This window comes from Bombina bombina, chromosome 2 (assembly GCF_027579735.1).
Source record: "Bombina bombina isolate aBomBom1 chromosome 2, aBomBom1.pri, whole genome shotgun sequence".
In the NCBI taxonomy this organism is placed as follows: Eukaryota; Metazoa; Chordata; class Amphibia; order Anura; family Bombinatoridae; genus Bombina; species Bombina bombina.
Window position 1 is genome coordinate 774,212,634 of NC_069500.1, and position 21,592 is coordinate 774,234,225.

The following is a 21,592-nucleotide window of genomic DNA, read 5'->3' on the forward strand; positions in this document are numbered from 1 at the left end:
GGGATCTGGGGGGGGGGGAAGTCAATTAATTTATTTTTTTAAATAGTAAAAAAAAGAGAAAAAAATTTAAATCCAGCTTAGCACTCAAAGGGTTAAAGGAACAGTAAAGTCAAAATTAAACTTTCTTGATTCGGATAGAGCATGCAATTTTAAACAAATTTCCAATTTATTTCTGTTAACAAATTTGCTTTCTTCTTTTGGTATCTTTTATTGAAGATTAAAACTATGTAGGCTCATAACATTTTACAGCAAAGCTACAAATAATGTTGCAAAACACTGTTGCCAGAGAGTATTAAAGACACGTGCACACTCCTGAGCTCTTACAAGCCTACCAGTTTTACTCTTCAATCAAAGATACCAAGAGAAGAAGCAAATTTGAAAACAGAAGTAAATTTAAAAGTTGTTTAAAATTAGATTATCTGAATCATGAAAGTTTAATTTTGACTTTCCCTTTAAAAGCTACACCAATATATAAACACCCTTTTGGATCCATCAGGTCCAGCTGTAACAACTGATCTGAGTGTAAGATTGTCTAAACATTTTCTCAGATCATTGCCTCTGTATTACAAACCGTCCATACGTTTCTCTAAACCTTTACTATGTGACATAACTGAACTATGTTTCTACCATAATTCTTGTTTGCTAAACACGTACACAATCCATTACTTCATAAATGGAGCCCTAATTGGAGGTAAAATAAAACAGCTCAACACTTATTAACCAAGTAAAGTATTCATAAAACGTTGATGCGTGCTGGAAACATTTTATGGTTACAAAGATAGGCATTATGAAATAAGAGTGACTGAAAATTTAAGTGATTTCAGGGCCTGAACACTTACTTTGGGCAGAAGGATATTCTTTTGTGGGGAGATAAACCGACGGTCTTCTGTTCTGTATGAACAAGAAAAATAAATAGTAGCAAAACTGTTAGCAGGTGTGGGGAAAAATACATTATAAGCTGTATACATAATTAATGTATAATAGATTTAAGTTAATATCAATATGATTAAGAAAAACAACAGTTCTGATTGTACAATCCACTTAATATTCTCCCCTACCCTGCCTATGTTTCTTTCTATCCCAAACCCTGCTTTACTAGACTTTGCAAGTTGCAAAAAGGAAGAATCTCTCCACAAGTAGAGCATTCCTGGCACTTCTACATAGCTGCTGGATCTGCATTTGCTAGCAAGTGTCACTGCCCTCTTCCTCTTTCCTCCCCTTGTGGGATACCTTGCCACCTTTAAAAACCAATCGGGGAAAAGAATAGTCAATCTCAAGGTGCACGTTGCACCAGCCAGCAGGTTAGAAATGTCACATGTGGGCAACTCATTACCAGGGAAATAAACAGGTTAGTGTTGTCCAGTGCAGACCTAAACCAAAGTGATAGACAGAAAGATAGATATTTAAAAATGTGAAAAGGAGCAAAAATAGATAAAATAGGGTAAGGGTGAATAAGAAACTGCAGTGGATAAATAAAAAATAAAAAAAAGTTGAGTTCATGTCATAATACAGTTAATACGTATAACCTAAAAAGTAGTTTTATATAAAATTTATAATAATTTTATATACAGGATAGTACCCTCAGAAAGATAGTACAGTACTGTAATAAGAAAGGTAATATTTATGTTTTAAATAAATAGGAGACTTATTTGCATTTTAGAACACAAAAAAACAAAACAAAGACACAGACAGAGAAGATTGTGAATTACAGGAGGGAAAAAATAGTTTGGATTTCAGAATAAGTTTGGATTTTGTACCTGTAGTAACGGTCTCTATCTGGGTTAGTAACTTTTAACCCCTGACTAATAAAAACTTAAAGGGACAGTCAAGTCCAAAAAAAAACTCATGTTTCAAATAGGGCATGTAATTTTAAACAACTTCTCAATTTACTTTTATCACCAATTTTGCTTTGTTCTTTTGGTATTCTTAGTTGAAAGCTAGACCTAGGAAGGCTCATATGATAATTTTTAAATCTTTGAAGGCCGTCTCTAATCACATGCTTTTGTATTTGCTTTTCACAGCAGGGGAGAGCTAGTTCAGGTAAACCCTATAGATAACAATGTGAGCACACCCGTGGATTGTGGCAGACACTGCACTAATTGGAGAGAGAGCGCGAGAGAGCGAGAGAGCGCGAGAGAAAAAGAGAGAGAAAAAGAGAGAGAAAAAGAGAGAGAAAAAGAGAGAGAAAAAGAGAGAGAAAAAAAGAGAGAAAAAAAGAGAGAAAAAAAAGAGAGAAAAAAAAGAGAGAAAAAAAGAGAGAGAAAAAAAGAGAGAAAAAAAGAGAGAGAAAAAAAGAGAGAGAAAAAAAAGAGAGAAAAAAAGAGAGAGAAAAAAAGAGAGAGAAAAAAAGAGAGAGAAAAAAAGAGAGAGAAAAAAAGAGAGAGAAAAAAAGAGAGAGAAAAAAAGAGAGAGAAAAAAAGAGAGAGAAAAAAAGAGAGAGAAAAAAAGAGAGAGAAAAAAAGAGAGAGAAAAAAAGAGAGAGAAAAAAAGAGAGAAAAAAAAAAGAGAGAGAAAAAAGAGAGAAAAAAAGAGAGAGAAAAAAAGAGAGAGAGAGAGAGAGAGAGAGAGAGAGAGAAAGAGAGAGAGAGAGAGAAAGAGAGAGAGACAAACGCTAGGATTGACTTTCATTATACAGTGAAAGTAAATCCTAACGTTTTAAATCCGGCTTGGCGCTCATGGGAGCCGGATTTACTGCACGGCTATTGGCTAAGAGGGGAAAATGTCACCTCTTAGCCAAAAAATTTTTTTGCCATGGGCTGCTGTACAAGGAAAACAGCGATCGATTGAATCAAATAAAGGAGCTTTCTACATGATGTATCTTATACTTCATGAATGAAAGTGCCCTTTGTTTCAATAGTAAATCCTAGCGTTTGTAAAACGCTAGGATTTACTTTCACTTTAATGCTGATATTACCAACAAGTAGTTTCCCTCCTTAGTACCCTTTCGGTTTAAATTATTTATCAATGCTGGAAATTCAAATTATATATAAATTAAGTCTATTTTAATGGAGAGCAGATTAAAGTAGGGCTGCAACTAACGATTATTTTCATAATCGATCAACTAATTGGATAAAAATAAAATATTTTAAATAAAATCCACAACCAAAGGTGGGATTTTTATCTTTGTTAACTTTCCACCAATGCAAGGGGCCTCTTAAAGTAAGCCTGGACTTCATTCTAAAAATCATTTCTTGAATATTTATATGCAATGGTAAATAACCAGCTATAATGTTAGGGGAGAAATATCTTGTCTGCTCTTAAAATAACAGATATATACTTAGAGGTTGAATTAGGTATATATTACAATTAATTAAAAATAAAAAAAATAAAAAGCGCTAAGGACTATACAGTATATCAATAACAGGACAAAGCCTACACATGTATCTATACAGTACATATTATAAGCAATAGCAAGCGATCCGCTAATAATTGTGCAAACAGATAATGCACATTAGTTCAAATAACTCCCATCAATCTAGGACTAGGTGAAAATAATAAGCTTGGCACTATATCATGTAAAGCATAGTCCCAAATCCCTTGATTTAATATAAACAATCCAAATGATGACTCCCATTTTATTTCTGGGTTGCACATAAGCCAGGGGTAGTAAATGTCTGTAGACGTCCTTTAGGCTAAGGGCATAACCATAAAACACAATACCATGAGCAGGAGCTCATTGTAGTGAACTGGCTGGTGCCGTGCACAGACCAACTAATTGCAATCCAACTAATAGATTATGAGATTAGTTGACAACTATTTTCATAATCGATCATTATCGATTAGTTGTTGCAGTTCTGAATTAAAAGTAACAAACAGCCACTACCATGGTCGCATTTCACAATAAGCTTCCTCAGAGGGGTCATTCATTGTTGTAATAAAAAACACTAAGCAGGTTGTTATACTTAATATAAATCATTGCAATATGTATTAATTGTTTTAAAAGGATTTTACCCTTTATTTATTTTTTACTTCATTTGTGCAGTAACTATTACTTCCAGCCACAGCCCTACAAGGAGGCTGGGGTCTCTTCAGGAAGTCTTATCTAGTTTGAAGTCAAATCTTCTGAATATTACTAGTAGTGTTTTTGTAACAATGTATAGTTTTGCTTTTAATAACATTGTGCTGATTTTCAGACAACCAAGCCCCAAAGTATCAGATGTACAAGTGTGTTTACAAACTCCTGCTAGCTCCCGTTTGTCTAATCTATCTTTTCATATGCAGGGAAGGGGGGAGTGTCTGCTTTTCCAGCCCCTTTCACTGGTTGTCCCAGCCATACCTCATCAACAATGCTAAACAGGGAGCTTCTAAGTAAAAAAATTTTTTTAACCCCTTAACGACCAAGGACGTGCAGGGTACGTCCTCAAAAAAAAGGCAGTTAATGCCTGAGGACGTACCCTGCACGTCCTCGGTGTGGAAAGCAGCTGGAAGCGATCCTGCTCGCTTCCAGCTGCTTTCCGGTTATTGCAGTGATGCCTCGATATGGAGGCATCCTGCAATAACCTTTCACGGCCATCCGATGCAGAGAGAGCCACTCTGTGGCCCTCTCTGCACCGGACATTGATGGCCGGTATCGTTGGTGGGTGGGAGCCGGTGTGGGAGGTGGGTGGCGGCCATCGATGGCCCTGGTCATGTGGAGGGGGGCGGGATCGTGGGCGGGTAAGCCCGGGGGGGCGCGCGGGCGCGCGCACGTGCACGAGAGGGCGGGGGCGGGCGCGTGCACGGGGAGGGAGCGGGTGGGAACCTCTACACTACGGAAAAAATGTGTCAAAAGTAAATAATAAATGTGTCAAAAGTAAATAATAATAAAAAAGCCCTTAGGTGTGATGTAGGTGGGGGGGGGGGTGATTGAGCTACACTAGAGAAAACATTTTTAAACAAAAATAAACATTTGATTGTTCAAAATGGGTACTGGCAGACAGCTGCCAGTACCCAAGATGGCCCCCAATAAGGCTGAGAGGGAGGCTTAGAGAGCTGTTTTGGGGGGGATCAGGGAGGTTGGGGGTTAAGGGGGGGATCCTAAACACAGCATATGTAAATATGCTTTTTTTTTTTTTTCTTAAAAAAAAAAAAAACTTTTATTTTAGTACTGGCAGACTTTCTGCCAGTACTTAAGATGGCGGGGACAATTGTGGGGTGGGGGAGAGAAGGGAGCTGTTTGGGAGGGATCAGGGGGTGGGATGTGTCAGGTGGGAGGCTGATCTCTACACTAAAGCTAAAATTAACCCTGCAAGCTCCCTACAAACTACCTAATTAACCCCTTCACTGCTAGCCATAATACACGTGTGATGCGCAGCAGCATTTAGCGACTTTCTAATTACCATAAAGCAACGCCAAAGTCATATATGTCTGCTATTTCTGAACAAAGGGCATCCCAGAGAAGCATTTACAACCATTTGTGCCATAATTGCACAAGCTGTTTGTAAATAATTTCAGTGAGAAACCTAAAATTGTGAAAAAATTAACGTTTTTTTTTACTTTGATCGCATTTGGCGGTGAAATGGTGGCATGAAATATACCAAAATGGGCCTAGATCAATACTTGGGGTTGTCTACTACACTACACTAAAGCTAAAATTAACCCTAGAAGCTCCCTACATGCTCCCTAATTAACCCCTTCAATGCTGGGCATAATACACGTATTGTGCGCAGTGGCATTTAGCAGCCTTCTAATTACCAAAAAGCAAAGCCAAAGCCATATATGTCTGCTATTTCTGAACAAAGGGGATCCCAGAGAAGCATTTACAACCATTTATTCTATAATTGCATAAGTTGTTTGTAAATAATTTCAGTGAGAAACCTAAAGTTTGTGAAAAAATTTGTGAAAAAGTGAACAATTTTTTTTATTTGATCGCATTTGGCGGTGAAATAGTGGCATGAAATATACCAAAATGGGCCTAGATCAATACTTTGGGATGTCTTCTAAAAAAAAATATATACATGTCAATAGATATTCAGGGATTCCTGAAAGATATTAGTGTCCCAATGTAACTAGCGCTAATTTTGAAAAAAAGTGGTTTGGAAATAGCAAAGTGCTACTTGTATTTATGGCCCTATAACTTGCAAAAAAAGCAAAGAAGATGTAAACATTGGGTATTTCTAAACTCAGGACAAAATTTAGAAACTATTTAGCATGGGTGTTTATTGGTGGTTGTAGATGTGTAACAGATTTTGGGGGTCAAAGTTAGAAAAAGTGTGTTTTTTTTCCATTTTTCCTTCATATTTTATAATGTTTTTTATAGTAAATTATAAGATATGATGAAAATAATGGTATCTTTTGAAAGTCCATTTAATGGCGAGAAAAACGGTATATAATATGTGTGGGTACAGTAAATGAGTAAGAGGAAAATTACAGCTAAACACAAACACCGCAAAAATGTAAAAATAGCCTTGGTCCCAAACGGACAGAAAATGGAAAAGTGCTGCGGTCATTAAGGGGTTAAAGGGTTTATACTGGATTTTTAGATCAGTATCTGGGCATATTCTTCTTTATAGTAGTGTCTATTACATACAGTTATATAAAAATTGGTGTATATTGTCCCTTTAAGTTCACAAGATGTCTCCTATTTCCCTGAGGGCAGTGGCTACAATGATAAATTCTTATTTTGCAACCAAAACAAGTAAGCGGTTTACTATTTTTTTTTTTTACACAATCTGTTTCTTTTTAAGTTTACTTTGATTTAACATACTTTTGGGGGTTTTTTTTTTACTAAAGGAGCACTGTTTCATATCCCTTTAACTAGTCTCAAATCACAGTACAGAGATATTTTCATATAAGTACACTCATTTACAAAAACTGGTATATAGCAGTTTCTCACAAAATGATCCATCATTCAGCGGCTTATCGTTTGACAGGAAGATAGTCTACTTATATGAAAATCTTTTCCATTACTATTGCTAACGTTTTGAAACACCATAAGATTGTAAATAGTTTTAATATGTTTTGATTTAAAGTATTAATTATATTTATTGTATTTATGCTGCAGTTTAATCCTAGCTAGACAGTATTAAGATGCAAAACAGTGTGAATCATGTGAGTAACATGTCTAGGCAAGCTTCTAGCAACAAAAATGTGCTTGACTTGGAGGTTTTTTTTTTTTTCTCTCTCCCTATTTTCAGTTTTAAATACACCTTATAGCAAGCAGGAAATGGTGACAAACATGACTTTTTACTCCATTATATTTCAGTGAACCTGATTATTTGCAACTTTTAATGTAACTTGTGAAGAGTTCTCCAGAGTAATCAGAGAATTTATGGGCACTGATTCTGTGTTGTACTTGACTGTAATGTAAGGTAAAAAAAAAACCAACAAAAAAACATAATTTATGCTTACCTGATAAATTCCTTTCTCCTGTAGTGTAGTCAGTCCACGGGTCATCCATTACTTATGGAATATTTCTCTTCCTAACAGGAAACTGCAAGAGAATTACCCAGCAGAGCTTGCTATATAGCTCCTCCCCTCACCTATCATAGTCAGTCATTCGACCAAAGCAGACGAGAAAGGAGGAACCATAGGGTACAGTGGTGACTGGAGTTTAATTAAAATTTAGACCTGCCGTAAAAACAGGGCGGGCCGTGGACTGACTACACTACAGGAGAAAGGAATTTATCAGGTAAGCATAAATTATGTTTTCTCCTGTTAAGTGTAGTCAGTCCACGGGTCATCCATTACTTATGGAATACCAATACCAAAGCTAAAGTACACGGATGAAGGGAGGGACAAGGCAGGAACATTAAACAGAAGGAACCACTGCCTGAAGTACCTTTCTCCCAAAAATAGCCTCCGACGAAGCAAAAGTGTCAAATTTGTAAAATTTTGAAAAAGTGTGAAGCGAAGACCAAGTCGCAGCCTTGCAAATCTGTTCAACAGAGGCCTCATTTTTAAAGGCCCAGGTGGAAGCCACAGCTCTAGTAGAATGAGCTGTAATCCTTTCAGGAGGCTGCTGTCCAGCAGTCTCATAGGCTAAGCGTATTATACTACGAAGCCAAAAAGAGAGAGAGGTAGCCGAAGCCTTTTGACCTCTCCTCTGTCCAGAGTAAATGACAAACAGGGAAGAAGTTTGACGAAAATCCCTAGTTGCCTGCAAATAGAATTTCAGGGCACGGACCACGTCCAGATTATGCAAAAGTCGTTCCTTCTTTGAAGAAGGGTTAGGACACAGAGATGGAACAACAATCTCTTGATTGATATTCCTGTTAGTAACTACCTTAGGTAAGAACCCAGGTTTAGTACGCAGGACTACCTTGTCTGAATGAAAAATCAGATAAGGAGAATCACAATGTAAGGCAGATAACTCAGAGACTCTTCGAGCCGAGGAAATAGCCATCAAAAACAGAACTTTCCAAGATAACAACTTGATATCAATGGAATGAAGGGGTTCAAATGGAACGCCTTGAAGAACATTAAGAACTAAGTTTAAGCTCCACGGCGGAGCAACAGACTTAAATACAGGCTTAATCCTAGTTAAAGCCTGACAGAAAGCCTGAACGTCTGGAACTTCAGCCAGACGTTTGTGTAGAAGAATAGACAGAGCAGAAATCTGTCCCTTTAACGAACTAGTAGATAAGCCCTTTTCTAAACCCTCTTGTAGAAAGGACAATATCCTAGGAATCCTAACCTTACTCCATGAGTAACTCTTGGATTCGCACCAACCTAAATATGTACGCCATATTTTATGGTAAATTTTTCAGGTAACAGGCTTCCTAGCCTGTATTAAGGTATCAGTTGAGCAAAGACCTCCGGATGGAGCTCCCACTCTCCCGGATGAAAAGTCTGGCGACTTAGAAAATCCGCCTCCCAGTTCTCCACGCCTGGGATGTAGATCGCTGACAGGTGGCAAGAGTGAGACTCTGCCCAGCGAATTATCTTTGAGACTTCCAACATCACTAGGGAACTTCTGGTTCCCCCTTGATGGTTGATGTAAGCCACAGTCGTGATGTTGTCCGACTGAAATCTGATGAACCTCAGAGTTGCTAACTGAGGCCAAGCTAGGAGAGCATTGAATATTGCTCTTAACTCCAGAATATTTATTGGGAGGAGTTTCTCCTCCTGAGTCCATAATCCCTGAGCTTTCAGGGAATTCCAGACTGCTCCCCAGCCTAGAAGGCTGGCGTCTGTTGTTACAATCGTCCAATCTGGCCTGCGAAAGGTCATCCCCTTGGACAGATGTGGTCGAGAGAGCCACCATAGAAGAGAATCTCTGGTCCTTTGATCCAGATTTAGTAGGGGGGACAAATCTGAGTAATCCCCGTTCCACTGACTTAGCATGCACAATTGCAGTGGTCTGAGATGCAGGCGCGCAAATGGTACTATGTCCATTGCCGCTACCATTAAGCCGATTACTTCCATGCACTGAGCTACTGACGGGTGTGGAATGGAGTGAAGGACACGGCAAGCATTTAGAAGTTTTAATAACCTGGCCTCTGTCAGGTAAATTTTCATCTCTACAGAATCTATAAGTGTCCCTAGAAAGGGAACTCTTGTAAGTGGTAATAGAGAACTCTTTTCCACGTTCACCTTCCACCCATGCGACCTCAGAAATGCCAGAACTATCTCTGTATGAGACTTGGCAGTTTGAAAACTTGACGCTTGTATCAGAATGTCGTCTAGGTACGGAGTCACCGCTATGCCTCGCGGTCTTAGTACCGCCAGAAGTGATCCTAGAATTTTTGTAAAGATTCTTGGGGCCGTAGCTAATCCGAAGGGAAGAGCTACAAACTGGTAATGCCTGTCTAGGAAGGCAAATCTCAGATACCGGTAATGGTCCTTGTGAATCGGTATGTGAAGGTAAACATCCTTTAAGTCCACCGTGGTCATGTACTGACCCTCTTGGATCATGGGAAGGATGGTTCGAATAGTTTCCATTTTGAATGATGGAACTCTTAGAAATTTGTTTAGGATTTTTAAGTCCAAGATTGGTCTGAAGGTTCCCTCTTTTTTGGGAACCACAAATAGATTTGAATAGAATCCCTGCCCGTGTTCCGTCCGCGGAACTGGGTGGATTACCCCCATTAGTAAGAGGTCTTGTACACAGCGTAGAAACGCCTCTTTCTTTGTTTGGTTTGCTGATAACCTTGAAAGATGAAATCTCCCCCGTGGAGGAGAAGTTTTGAAGTCCAGGAGATATCCCTGAGATATGATCTCCAACGCCCAGGGATCCTGGACATCTCTTGCCCAAGCCTGGGCGAAGATAGAAAGTCTGCCCCCCACTAGATCCGTTTCCGGATAGGGGGCCCTCTCTTCATGCTGTCTTGGGGGCAGCAGCAGGTTTCTTGTCCTGCTTGCCCCTGTTCCAGGACTGGTTAACTTTCCAGCCCTGCCTGTAACGAGCAACAGCTCCTTCCTGTTTTGGAGCGGAGAAAGTTGATGCTGCTCGTGCCTTGCAGTTACGAAAGGCACGAAAATTAGACTGTTTGGCCTTTGATTTGGACCTGTCCTGAGGTAGAGCATGGCCCTTACCTCCCGTAATGTCAGCAATAATTTCTTTCAAGCCGGGCCCGAATAAGGTCTGCCCTTTGAAAGGAATATTAAGCAATTTGGATTTAGAAGTCACGTCAGCTGACCAGGATTTAAGCCACAGCGCTCTGCGCGCTTGAATGGCGAATCCGGAGTTCTTAGCCGTAAGTTTGGTTAAGTGTACGACGGCATCAGAAACAAATGAGTTAGCTAGCTTAAGGGTTTTAAGCTTGTTCATAATTTCATCCAATGGAGCTGTGCGAATGGTCTCTTCCAGAGACTCAAACCAGAATGCCGCCGCAGCAGTAACAGGCGCAATGCATGCAAGGGGTTGTAATATAAAACCTTGTTGAACAAACATTTTCTTAAGGTTACCCTCTAACTTTTTATCCATTGGATCTGAAAAAGCACAGCTATCCTCCACCGGGATAGTGGTGCGCTTAGCCAAAGTAGAAACTGCTCCCTCCACCTTAGGGACCGTCTGCCATAAGTCCCGTGTGGTGGCGTCTATAGGAAACATTTTTCTAAATATAGGAGGTGGTGAAAAGGGCACACCGGGTCTATCCCACTCCTTGTTAACAATTTCTGTAAGCCTTTTAGGTATAGGAAAAGCGTCAGTACACACCGGTACCGCAAAATATTTATCCAGCCTACATACTTTCTCTGGAATTGCAACTGTGTTACAATCATTCAGAGCCGCTAATACCTCCCCTAGCAATACGCAGAGGTTCTCAAGCTTAAATTTAAAATTTGAAATTTCTGAATCCAGTTTACCCGGATCAGACCCGTCACCCACAGAATGAAGCTCTCCGTCCTCATGTTCTGCAAATTGTGACGCGGTATCAGACATGGCTCTACCATTATCAGCGCGCTCTGTTCTAACTCCAGAGTGATCGCGCTTACCTCTTAATTCTGGCAATTTAGACAGTACTTCTGTCATAACAATAGCCATGTCTTGCAAAGTGATTTGTATGGGCCGCCCTGATGTACTTGGCGCCACAATATCACGCACCTCCTGAGCGGGAGGCGAAGGTACTGACACGTGAGGAGAGTTAGTCGGCATAACTTCCCCCTCGTTGTCTGGTGATAATTTCTTAACATATAAAGTTTGACTTTTATTTAAAGTGACATCTATACATTGAGTGCACAAATTTCTATTGGGCTCCACATTGGCCTTTAAACATAGTGAACAAAGAGATTCATCTGAGTCAGACATGTTTAAACAAACTAGCAATGAGACTAGCAAACTTGGAAATACTTTTCAAAATTAATTTACAAGCAATATAAAAAACGTTACTGTGCCTTTAAGAAGCACAGAAAAACTAACACAGTTGAAATAACAATGATCAAAAATAGTTATAGCAACCAAATTTTCACAGTAAATGTATTAAGTTAGCAAAGGATTGCACCCACCAGCAAATGGATGATTAACACCTTAGTACCCAAAAACGGATAACAATTATATAATTAACGTTTTTCTCACAGTCAAATACACTGTCACAGGACTACTGTGACTGATTACCTCCCTCAAAATGGATTTTGAAGACCCCTGAGCTCTCTAGAGACGATCTGGATCATGGAGGATGAAGTAGACAGATTGTGACTGAATTTTTACTGTGTAAAAAAGCGCTAAAATAGGCCCCTCCCACTCATATTACAACAGTGGGGAAGCTCAGAAACTGTTTCTATGCAGAAAACAAAAATGGCCATGTGGTAAAAATCATGCCCTAATAAGTTTTATCACCAAGTACCTCACAAAAACGATTAACAAGCCAGTAAAACGTTTTAAACATACATTTAAAAGTTATGTATTATTATTTACAAGCCTGCTACCAGTCGCTTTTACTGCAGTTAAGGCTCATACATTATTTCAGTATTTACAGTATTTTCAGAGTCAATTCCATTCCTTAGAAAATACATTCAGTGCACACACACACACACACATCAGCCTGATACCAGTCGCTATCGCTGCATTTAAGGCTGAACTTACTTTACAATGGTATCAGCAGTAATTTCTAAGTCAATACCATTCCTCAGAAAATAAATTACTGCGCATACCTCATTTGTTGCAGGGGAGCCCTGCATGCTATTCCCCTTCTCTGAAAGTACCTCACGCCTCAGATGAGAAACAGCCAGTGGATCTTAGTTACGTCTGCTAAGACCATAGAAAGAAACCCAGGCAGATTCTTCTTCTAATGCTGCCTGAGAATAAACAGCACACTCCGGTGCCATTTAAAAATAACAAACTTTTGATTGTAGAAATAAACTAAGTTAAAAAAACACCACAGATCTCTCACAGCTTCCTACTAGTTAGGCTGCAAGAGAATGACTGGCTATGATAGGTGAGGGGAGGAGCTATATAGCAAGCTCTGCTGGGTAATTCTCTTGCAGTTTCCTGTTAGGAAGAGAAATATTCCATAAGTAATGGATGACCCATGGACTGACTACACTTAACAGGAGAAACACCTCTTTACAAATTATTATTATTATTTTTACAAAAAGGACTAAAACAAGCATATTGTAAGCCATATATAATATACAACGGCTACATTTTCCCCATTATTAAGTTTAAAGGAATATCCGGTGAGTTGCATAAACACATACTACAAAATCAATATGGTTTTCCCTATTTTACACAACAGGTCTATTTTTTATTTAAACATTAAACTTTACAAACACGCTTTTCTTTTTTTCTTTTTAATACTTACCATTTCGTTACAGTAAACAGATCGCAGATCCTTCATCTGCATCTCCTTCTGTATTTTGCAGATCGATGTTGAACCCGGCTTCCTCCAATCATTGAGTGCCCCTGTTGGTGTCCAGCTCATGGGGCACGCAACGATTGGATGAAACCGTATTTGTCCTTCTGCAACATACAGAAGGAGGAGATGCGGGCGGAGAATCAGCGGTCTGTTTACTGTAACGAAAAGGTAAGTATTTTGAAAGAAAAAAAAAAAAAAGCATGTCTGTAAAAGTTTAAATTAAAGTGCCCCTGTTTTTAAGAGTATTTTTAGATACTGGACTTTAATTCCTTAAACTTTACAATCACTTTAAAATAAGTGTATAGTGCATTTTGAGCAAACTTCACCTGTATACAACAAGCGAGACAAATCAGTGAGACCAGCTTGGTTAAAGTGATTGTTAACTTTAATGACTTAAAGCCCAGTATCAAATAATTATCTTAAAAAAAGGTGCACTTTAATTCATTAAAGTTTACAAAGACGCTTATTTTTTAAAAAAGCAACTCTGTGTTATGGTAAACATAACACTGATCCTCCGCATCTCCTGCTGTATTTAGTATATGGATGACAAATTAAGCTTCCTCCAATCGTTCCGTGTCCTCTTTGGCATCCAGCTTGTGGGGCACGCAGTAATAGGAGGAAGCCGGATTAGTCATCCATATGGTAAATACAGCAGTAGATGCGGGCAAAGTATTGGCGTTCTGTTTACCACAACGCAAAGATAAGTATTTTTTTTTAAAAACAGAATTTATGCTTACCTGATAAATTACTTTCTCCAACGGTGTGTCCGGTCCACGGCGTCATCCATAACTTGTGGGAATATTCTCTTCCCCAACAGGAAATGGCAAAGAGCACAGCAAAAGCTGTCTATATAGTCCCTCCTAGGCTCCGCCCACCCCAGTCATTCGACCGACGGACAGGAGAAAAAAACAGGAGAAACCATAAGGTGCCGTGGTGACTGTAGTTAAAGAAAGAAATTCATCAAACCTGATTAAAAAACCAGGGCGGGCCGTGGACCGGACACACCGTTTGAGAAAGTAATTTATCAGGTAAGCATAAATTCTGTTTTCTCCAACATTGGTGTGTCCGGTCCACGGCGTCATCCATAACTTGTGGGAACCAATACCAAAGCTTTAGGACACGGATGAAGGGAGGGAGCCAATCAGGTTACCTAAAAAGAAGGCACCACGGCTTGCAAAACCTTTCTCCCAAAAATAGCCTCAGAAGAAGCAAAAGTATCAAATTTGTAGAATTTGGCAAAAGTGTGCAGGGAAGACCAAGTCGCTGTCTTATATATCTGATCAACAGAAGCCTCGTTCTTGAAGGCCCATGTGGAAGCCACAGCCCTAGTAGAGTGAGCTGTGATGCGTTCAGGAGGCTGCCGTCCGGCAGTCTCGTAAGCCAATCGGATGATGCTTTTCAGCCAAAAGGAAAGAGAGGTAGCAGTAGCTTTTTGACCACTCCTCTTGCCAGAATAAACGACAAACAGAGAAGACGTTTGTCTGAAATCCTTTGTTGCTTTCAAACAGAACTTCAAAGCACGAACTACATCTAAATTGTGTAACAAACGTTCCTTCTTTGAAACTGGATTCGGACACAAAGAAGGCACAACTATTTCCTGGTTAATATTCTTGTTGGAAACAACCTTTGGAAGGAAACCAGGTTTAGTACGCAAAACAACCTTATCTGAATGGAACACCAGATAGGGCGGATTACACTGCAAAGCAGATAACTCAGAAACTCTTCTAGCAGAAGAAATAGCAACCAAAAACAGAACTTTCCAAGATAACATCTTGATATCTATGGAATGTAGAGGTTCAAACGGAACCCCTTGAAGAACTGAAAGAACTAAATTCAGACTCCAGGGAGGAGTCAAAGGTCTGTAAACAGGCTTGATCCTGACCAAAGCCTGAACAAAAGCTTGAACATCAGGCACAGCTGCCAGTCGTTTGTGTAACAAGAAAGATAAAGCAGAAATCTGTCCCTTTAGAGAACTTGCTGATAATCCCTTATCCAAACCTTCTTGGAGAAAGGAAAGGATCCTAGGAATTTTGATCTTACTCCATGAGAATCCCTTGGATTCACACCAACAGATATATCTTTTCCATATTTTATGGTAAATTTTTCTAGTTACAGGTTTTCTGGCTTGTACCAGAGTATCTATTACAGAATCCGAAAACCCACGCTTAGATAAAATCAAGCGTTCAATTTCCAAGCTGTCAGCTGGAGGGAAACTAGATTTGGATGTTTGAATGGACCTTGTACTAGAAGATCCTGTCTCAAAGGTAGCTTCCATGGTGGAGCCGATGACATATTCACCAGGTCTGCATACCAAGTCCTGCATGGCCACGCAGGAGCTATCAAAATCACCGAGGCCCTCTCCTGCTTGATCCTGGCTACCAGCCTGGGAATGAGAGGAAACGGTGGAAACACATAAGCTAGGTTGAAGGTCCAAGGCGCTACTAATGCATCCACTAGAGTCGCCTTGGGATCCCTGGATCTGGACCCGTAGCAAGGAACCTTGAAGTTCTGACGAGACGCCATCAGATCCATGTCTGGAATGCCCCATAATTGAGTCAACTGGGCAAATATCTCCGGGTGGAGTTCCCACTCCCCCGGATGGAATGTCTGACGACTCAGATAATCCGCCTCCCAGTTTTCCACTCCTGGGATGTGGATCGCAGATAGGTGGCAGGAGTGATCCTCCGCCCATTTTATGATTTTGGTCACTTCTCTCATCGCCAGGGAACTCCTTGTTCCCCCTTGATGGTTGATGTAAGCAACAGTCATGTTGTCTGATTGGAATCTTATGAATCTGGCCTTTGCTAGTTGAGGCCAAGCCCTGAGAGTATTGAATATCGCTCTCAGTTCCAGAATGTTTATCGGGAGAAGAGACTCTTCCCGAGACCATAGCCCCTGAGCTTTCAGGGAGTCCCAGACCGCGCCCCAGCCCACTAGACTGGCGTCGGTCGTGACGATGACCCACTCTGGTCTGCGGACAGGTGATCCTGGGTTAGCCACCAACGGAGTGAGTCTCTGGTCTTCTGATCTACTTGAATCACTGGAGACAAGTCTGTATAGTCCCCATTCCACTGTTTCAGCATGCACAGATGTAATGGTCTTAGATGAATTTGCGCAAAAGGAACTATGTCCATTGCTGCAACCATCAACCCTACTACTTCCATGCACTGAGCTATGGAAGGTCGTGGAACAGAGTGAAGAACTTGACAAGCGTTTAGAAGTTTTGACATCTGTCAGGAAAATCTTCATTTCTAAAGAATCTATTATTGTCCCCAAGAAAGGAACTCTTGTCGACGGAGACAGGGAACTTTTTTCTATGTTCACTTTCCATCCGTGAGATCTGAGAAAGGCCAGAACGATGTCTGTGTGAGCCTTTGCCTTTGAAAGAGACGCTTGTATCAGAATGTCGTCCAAGTAAGGTGCCACTGCAATGCCCCTTGGTCTTAGAACCGCTAGAAGGGACCCGAGTACCTTTGTGAAAATCCTTGGAGCAGTGGCTAGCCCGAATGGGAGAGCCACAAACTGGTAATGTTTGTCCAGAAAGGCGAACCTTAGGAACTGATGATGATCTTTGTGGATAGGAATATGTAGATACGCATCCTTTAGATACACGGTAGTCATAAATTGACCCTCCTGGATTGTAGGTAAAATCATTCGAATAGTTTCCATTTTGAACAATGGCACTCTCAGACCAATTCTGGATTTAAAGATCCTAAACAAATTTCTCAAAGTTCCCTCTTTTTTGGGAACTACAAACAGATTTGAGTAAAACCCCATTCCTTGTTCCACGGTTGGAACTGGGTGTATCACTCCCATTTTTAACAGGTCTTCTACACAATGTAAGAATGCCTGTCTCTTTATTTGATTTGAAGATAAGTGAGACATGTGGAACCTTCCCCTTGGGGGTAGTTCCTTGAATTCCAGAAGATAACCCTGAGAAACTATTTCTAGTGCCCAGGGATCCTGAACATCTCTTGCCCAAGCCTGAGCGAAGAGAGAGAGTCTGCCCCCTACTAGATCCGGTCCCGGATCGGGGGCTACTCCTTCATGCTGTTTTGGTAGCAGCAGCAGGCTTCTTGGCCTGCTTACCCTTGTTCCAGCCTTGCATCAGTTTCCAAGCTGGTTTGGTTTGTGAAGCATTACCCTCTTGTCTAGAGGCTGCAGAATTGGAGGCCGGTCCGTTCCTGAAATTGCGAAAGGAACGAAAATTAGACTTATTCTTGGCCTTGAAAGGCCTATCTTGTGGGAAGGCGTGGCCCTTACCCCCAGTGATGTCTGAGATAATCTCTTTCAATTGTGGCCCAAAAAGGGTTTTACCCTTGAAAGAGATAATAAGCAATTTTGTCTTGGAAGATAAATCCGCTGACCAAGACTTTAGCCAGAGCGCTCTGCGCGCCACAATTGCAAACCCTGAATTTTTCGTCGCTAATCTAGCTAACTGCAAAGCGGCATCTAAAATAAAGGAATTAGCTAACTTAAGTGCGTGAATTCTGTCCATAACCTCCTCATACGGAGTCTCTCTACTGAGCGACTTTTCTAGTTCCTCGAACCAGAACCACGCTGCTGTAGTGACAGGAATAATGCATGAAATAGGTTACAGGAGGTAACCTTGCTGTACAATTTTTCTGGAATGACCAGGTTGTCACAATCATCCAGAGTAGATAGCACCTCTTTAAGCAGTGCGCGGAGATGCTCTAATTTAAATTTAAATGTCACAACATCAGGTTCTGCCTGTTGAGAAATTCTACCTGAATCAGAAATTTCCCCATCTGACAAAACCTCCCTCATGGCCACTTCAGATTGGTGTGAGGGTATGACAGAGCAATTATCATCAGCGCCCTCCTGCTCTACAGTGTTTAAAACAGAGCAATCGCGCTTTCTCTGAAATGCAGGCATTTTGGATAAAATATTTGCTATGGAGTTATCCATTACTGCCGTCAATTGTTGCATAGTAACAAGCATTGGCGCGCTAGAAGTACTAGGGGTCTCCTGCGTGGGCAAAACTGGTGTAGACACAGAAGGAGATGATGTAAAACTATGTGTACTCCCTTCATCTGATGAATCATCTTGGGCAACTTTACTATCTGTGGCAGTACTGTCCTTACTTTGTTTGGACGCTATGGCACAATTATCACACAATTTTGAAGGGGGAGACACATTGGCTTCCATACATACAGAACATAGTTTATCTGAAGGCACAGACATGTTAAACAGGCTTAAACTTGTCAATAAAGTACAAAAACCGTTTTAAAACAAAACCGTTACTGTCTCTTTAAATGTTAAACAGGGCACACTTTATTACTGAATATGTGAAAAACTATGAAGGAATTGTTCAAATTTAACCAAATTTTCACCACAGTGTCTTAAAGCATTCAAAGCATTGCACCCCAAATTTCAGACCTTTAACCCTTAAAATGAGGAAACCGGAGCCGGTTACATTTTTAACCCCTCTACAGTCCCAGCTACAGCCTTTGCTGCGACTTTACCAAACCCAGGGGGGTATACGATACCAAATGAAGCCTTCTAGGAACCTTTTCAACTACTTTCAGACCCACACACATGCAGCTGCATGTCCTGCTCTCAAAAGTAACTGCGCAGTAATGGCGCGAAAATGAGGCTCTGCCTACTACAGAGAAGGCCCTTCCTGACTGGGAAGGTGTCTAAACCAGTGCCTGCCGTAAAAAAAACGTTCCCCAAAGTTTATAAAGTGTAAATTTCAACATCAAGCTGTATAAAATGCCCAAATAAAGCAATCGATCTAGCCGATAAAAGTGTCTACCAGTTTTATAGCCCATATTAAGCCCTTTATTCTGTTTGAGACTAAGAAAATGGCTTACCGGTCCCCATGAGGGGAAATGACAGCCTTCCAGCATTACTGTCTTGTTAGAAATATGGCTAGTCATACCTTAAGCAGAAAAGTCTGCCAACTGTTTCCCCCAACTGAAGTTATCTCATCTCAACAGTCCTATGTGGAAACAGCAAACGATTTTAGTTACTGCTGCTAAAATCATATTCCTCTCACAAACAGAACTCTTCATCTTTTTCTGTTTCAGAGTAAATAGTACATACCAGCACTATTTTAAAATAAACTCTTGATAGTAGAATAAAAAACTACAACTAAACACCACATACTCTTCACCATCTCCGTGGAGATGCTGCTTGTTCAGCGGCAAAGAGAATGACTGGGTGGGCGGAGCCTAGGAGGGACTATATGGACAGCTTTTGCTGTGCTCTTTGCCATTTCCTGTTGGGGAAGAGAATATTCCCACAAGTTATGGATGACGCCGTGGACCGGACACACCAATGTTGGAGAAATAAGCGTCTTTGTAAACTTTAATGAATTAAATGTGCCCCTGTTTTTAAGATTATTTTTTATACTGGGCTTTCATTTTTTAAAGTTTACAAATCACTTTAAAATGCTTAGAAAATTTCACAATACTTGCAAGAGAGCTTCAGACATACCCTGGGAACTCCCCTGTTCATCACATGGAACTACACTGTCCCGACTTCTGAAACTCTCAGTTTATAATGAAGAAAATACAAAGTGCAATGTAATTTTATACAAAGTATATCCAAAATTATTAAAGTAACACAGAAACTTTCAAAACATAATCAATCAGAGTGTGTAAAATCACTGCTAGATCAAAATTTAAAATGTATTAAAATTACAAATGAGAAAAAGCAAAGCTTAAATGCAATAATACTGAAAGGACCCAATCTGAAATGTATAGCAATATAAGAAATACAATACACAAAGTGTAAGTGTAACAAAACTCTCATATCAAGCAGTGTTATATTGCAGTGGGCTTGTCTCTGCTTCACATACATAAATGAGAGAGATCTCGCCGTGCTGGAGAGTTCTACCCTTTTTCATTTGAAAATTCACTGAGTTCAGCCATTGTGAGGCCTGAACTATAATTTCTCTCAAAACTGGAGAAGGGCCTAAGTATTAAAGGGACAGTAAAGTCATAATTAGACATTCATGATTTAGACAGAGCATAACATTTTAAACAACTTTCCAATTTACTTCTATTATTTAATTTGCTTCCTTCTTTTGTTATCCTTTGCTTAAAGTGGTCAATTTAGATGAATCAGTGCCCGGTTTTTAATAATCCTATTAAAAACAAGGGCACTTTAATTCAAAGACATTTCACTTGTTCTCTTCAAATACTTACCTTTTAATCTTCACAGCCACTCCAACGATTCCCCCGGCCGTTGGAAGCCTCTTCATACATCAGAAATGACGAATCCGGCTTCCTTCAATCACGGCTCCCCCCCCCCCACCCCCGGGTTAATCATGGCCTGAAGGAAACTCCATGATTGGAGGAAGCCGGATTCGTAATTTTGGACCCGCGAAGAGGGCTTGAGACGGGCAGAGGAAGCACTGGAGCGGCTGTCAGGATTAAAAAAAGTAAGTATTGGAAGAAAACAAGTGAAATGTAAATTTTGATTTATTAAAGTGCCCTTGTTATTAATAGGATTATTAAAAACCGGTTACCGATTTATCAAAATTGACATTCACTTTAAAGGTTTATCTACCTAGGTACAAATTTGATAATATAAGTAAACTGGAAAGTTGTTTAAAATTGTATGTTCTACGTAAATCATGAAAGAAATATTTTAAATTTCATGTCCCTTTAAGCTTTGGTTTACAGCCAAATATAAGACAAGTAAGCAAGTGCGTGTACATAAAAGTGATAACATAATGAGATCTGATATTAGCTGAAGGCTCAACCCATTTTAATAGGTTGTGGTTTAAAATCATAAAACCAGCTAATCCATATACACAAACCCGAAAATACAATTTCTCACACATTTTACACTCTGCAGCTGGTAGAACAAGTCACTGAAAATACATTAGGGACACTGTACCCAAATATTTTAAGCAAATTTCGAATTTACTCCTATTATCAAATTTTCTTCATTCTCTTGGTATCTTTATTTGAAATGCAAGAATGTAAGTTTAGATGCCGGACCATTTTTGGTGAACAACCTGGGTTGTCCTTGCCGATTGGTGGATAAATTCATCCACCAATAAAAAAGTGCTGTCCAGAGTACTGAAACCAAAAAAATGCTTAGATGCCTTCTTTTTCAAATAATGATAGCAAGAGAACGAAGAAAAATTGATAATAGGAGTAAATTAGAAAGTTGCTTAAAATTGCATGCTCTTTCTGAATTACAAAAGAAAAAATTTGGGTTCAGTGTCGCTTTAAGGAAAGAAGATTTTTACAGTATATACTGTCCCTTCAACTTGTTGACACCTGACGGCAAATGACAGCTGTTCTGATAGCAAATAACTTATCATTGCTCTATTGTGCTGTAAGTTTAAATAAAGCAGAGACAGAATTTAGTAGTATTTTGATTTATACCACATGGCT

At 39.9% G+C, this 21,592-nt stretch overlaps 1 protein-coding gene across 1 annotated transcript in view; it reads right to left on the minus strand.

Moving 5' to 3' along the window:
* Nucleotides 1-21,592, minus strand: part of DDA1 (DET1 and DDB1 associated 1) — an 82,951-nt gene that overhangs the window by 50,984 nt on the left and 10,375 nt on the right. Inside the window, exon 3 of the mRNA XM_053702930.1 lies at nt 840-891. Within this exon, the coding sequence (XP_053558905.1) occupies nt 840-891 (52 nt within the window). The remainder of the gene's footprint in view (nt 1-839; nt 892-21,592) is intronic.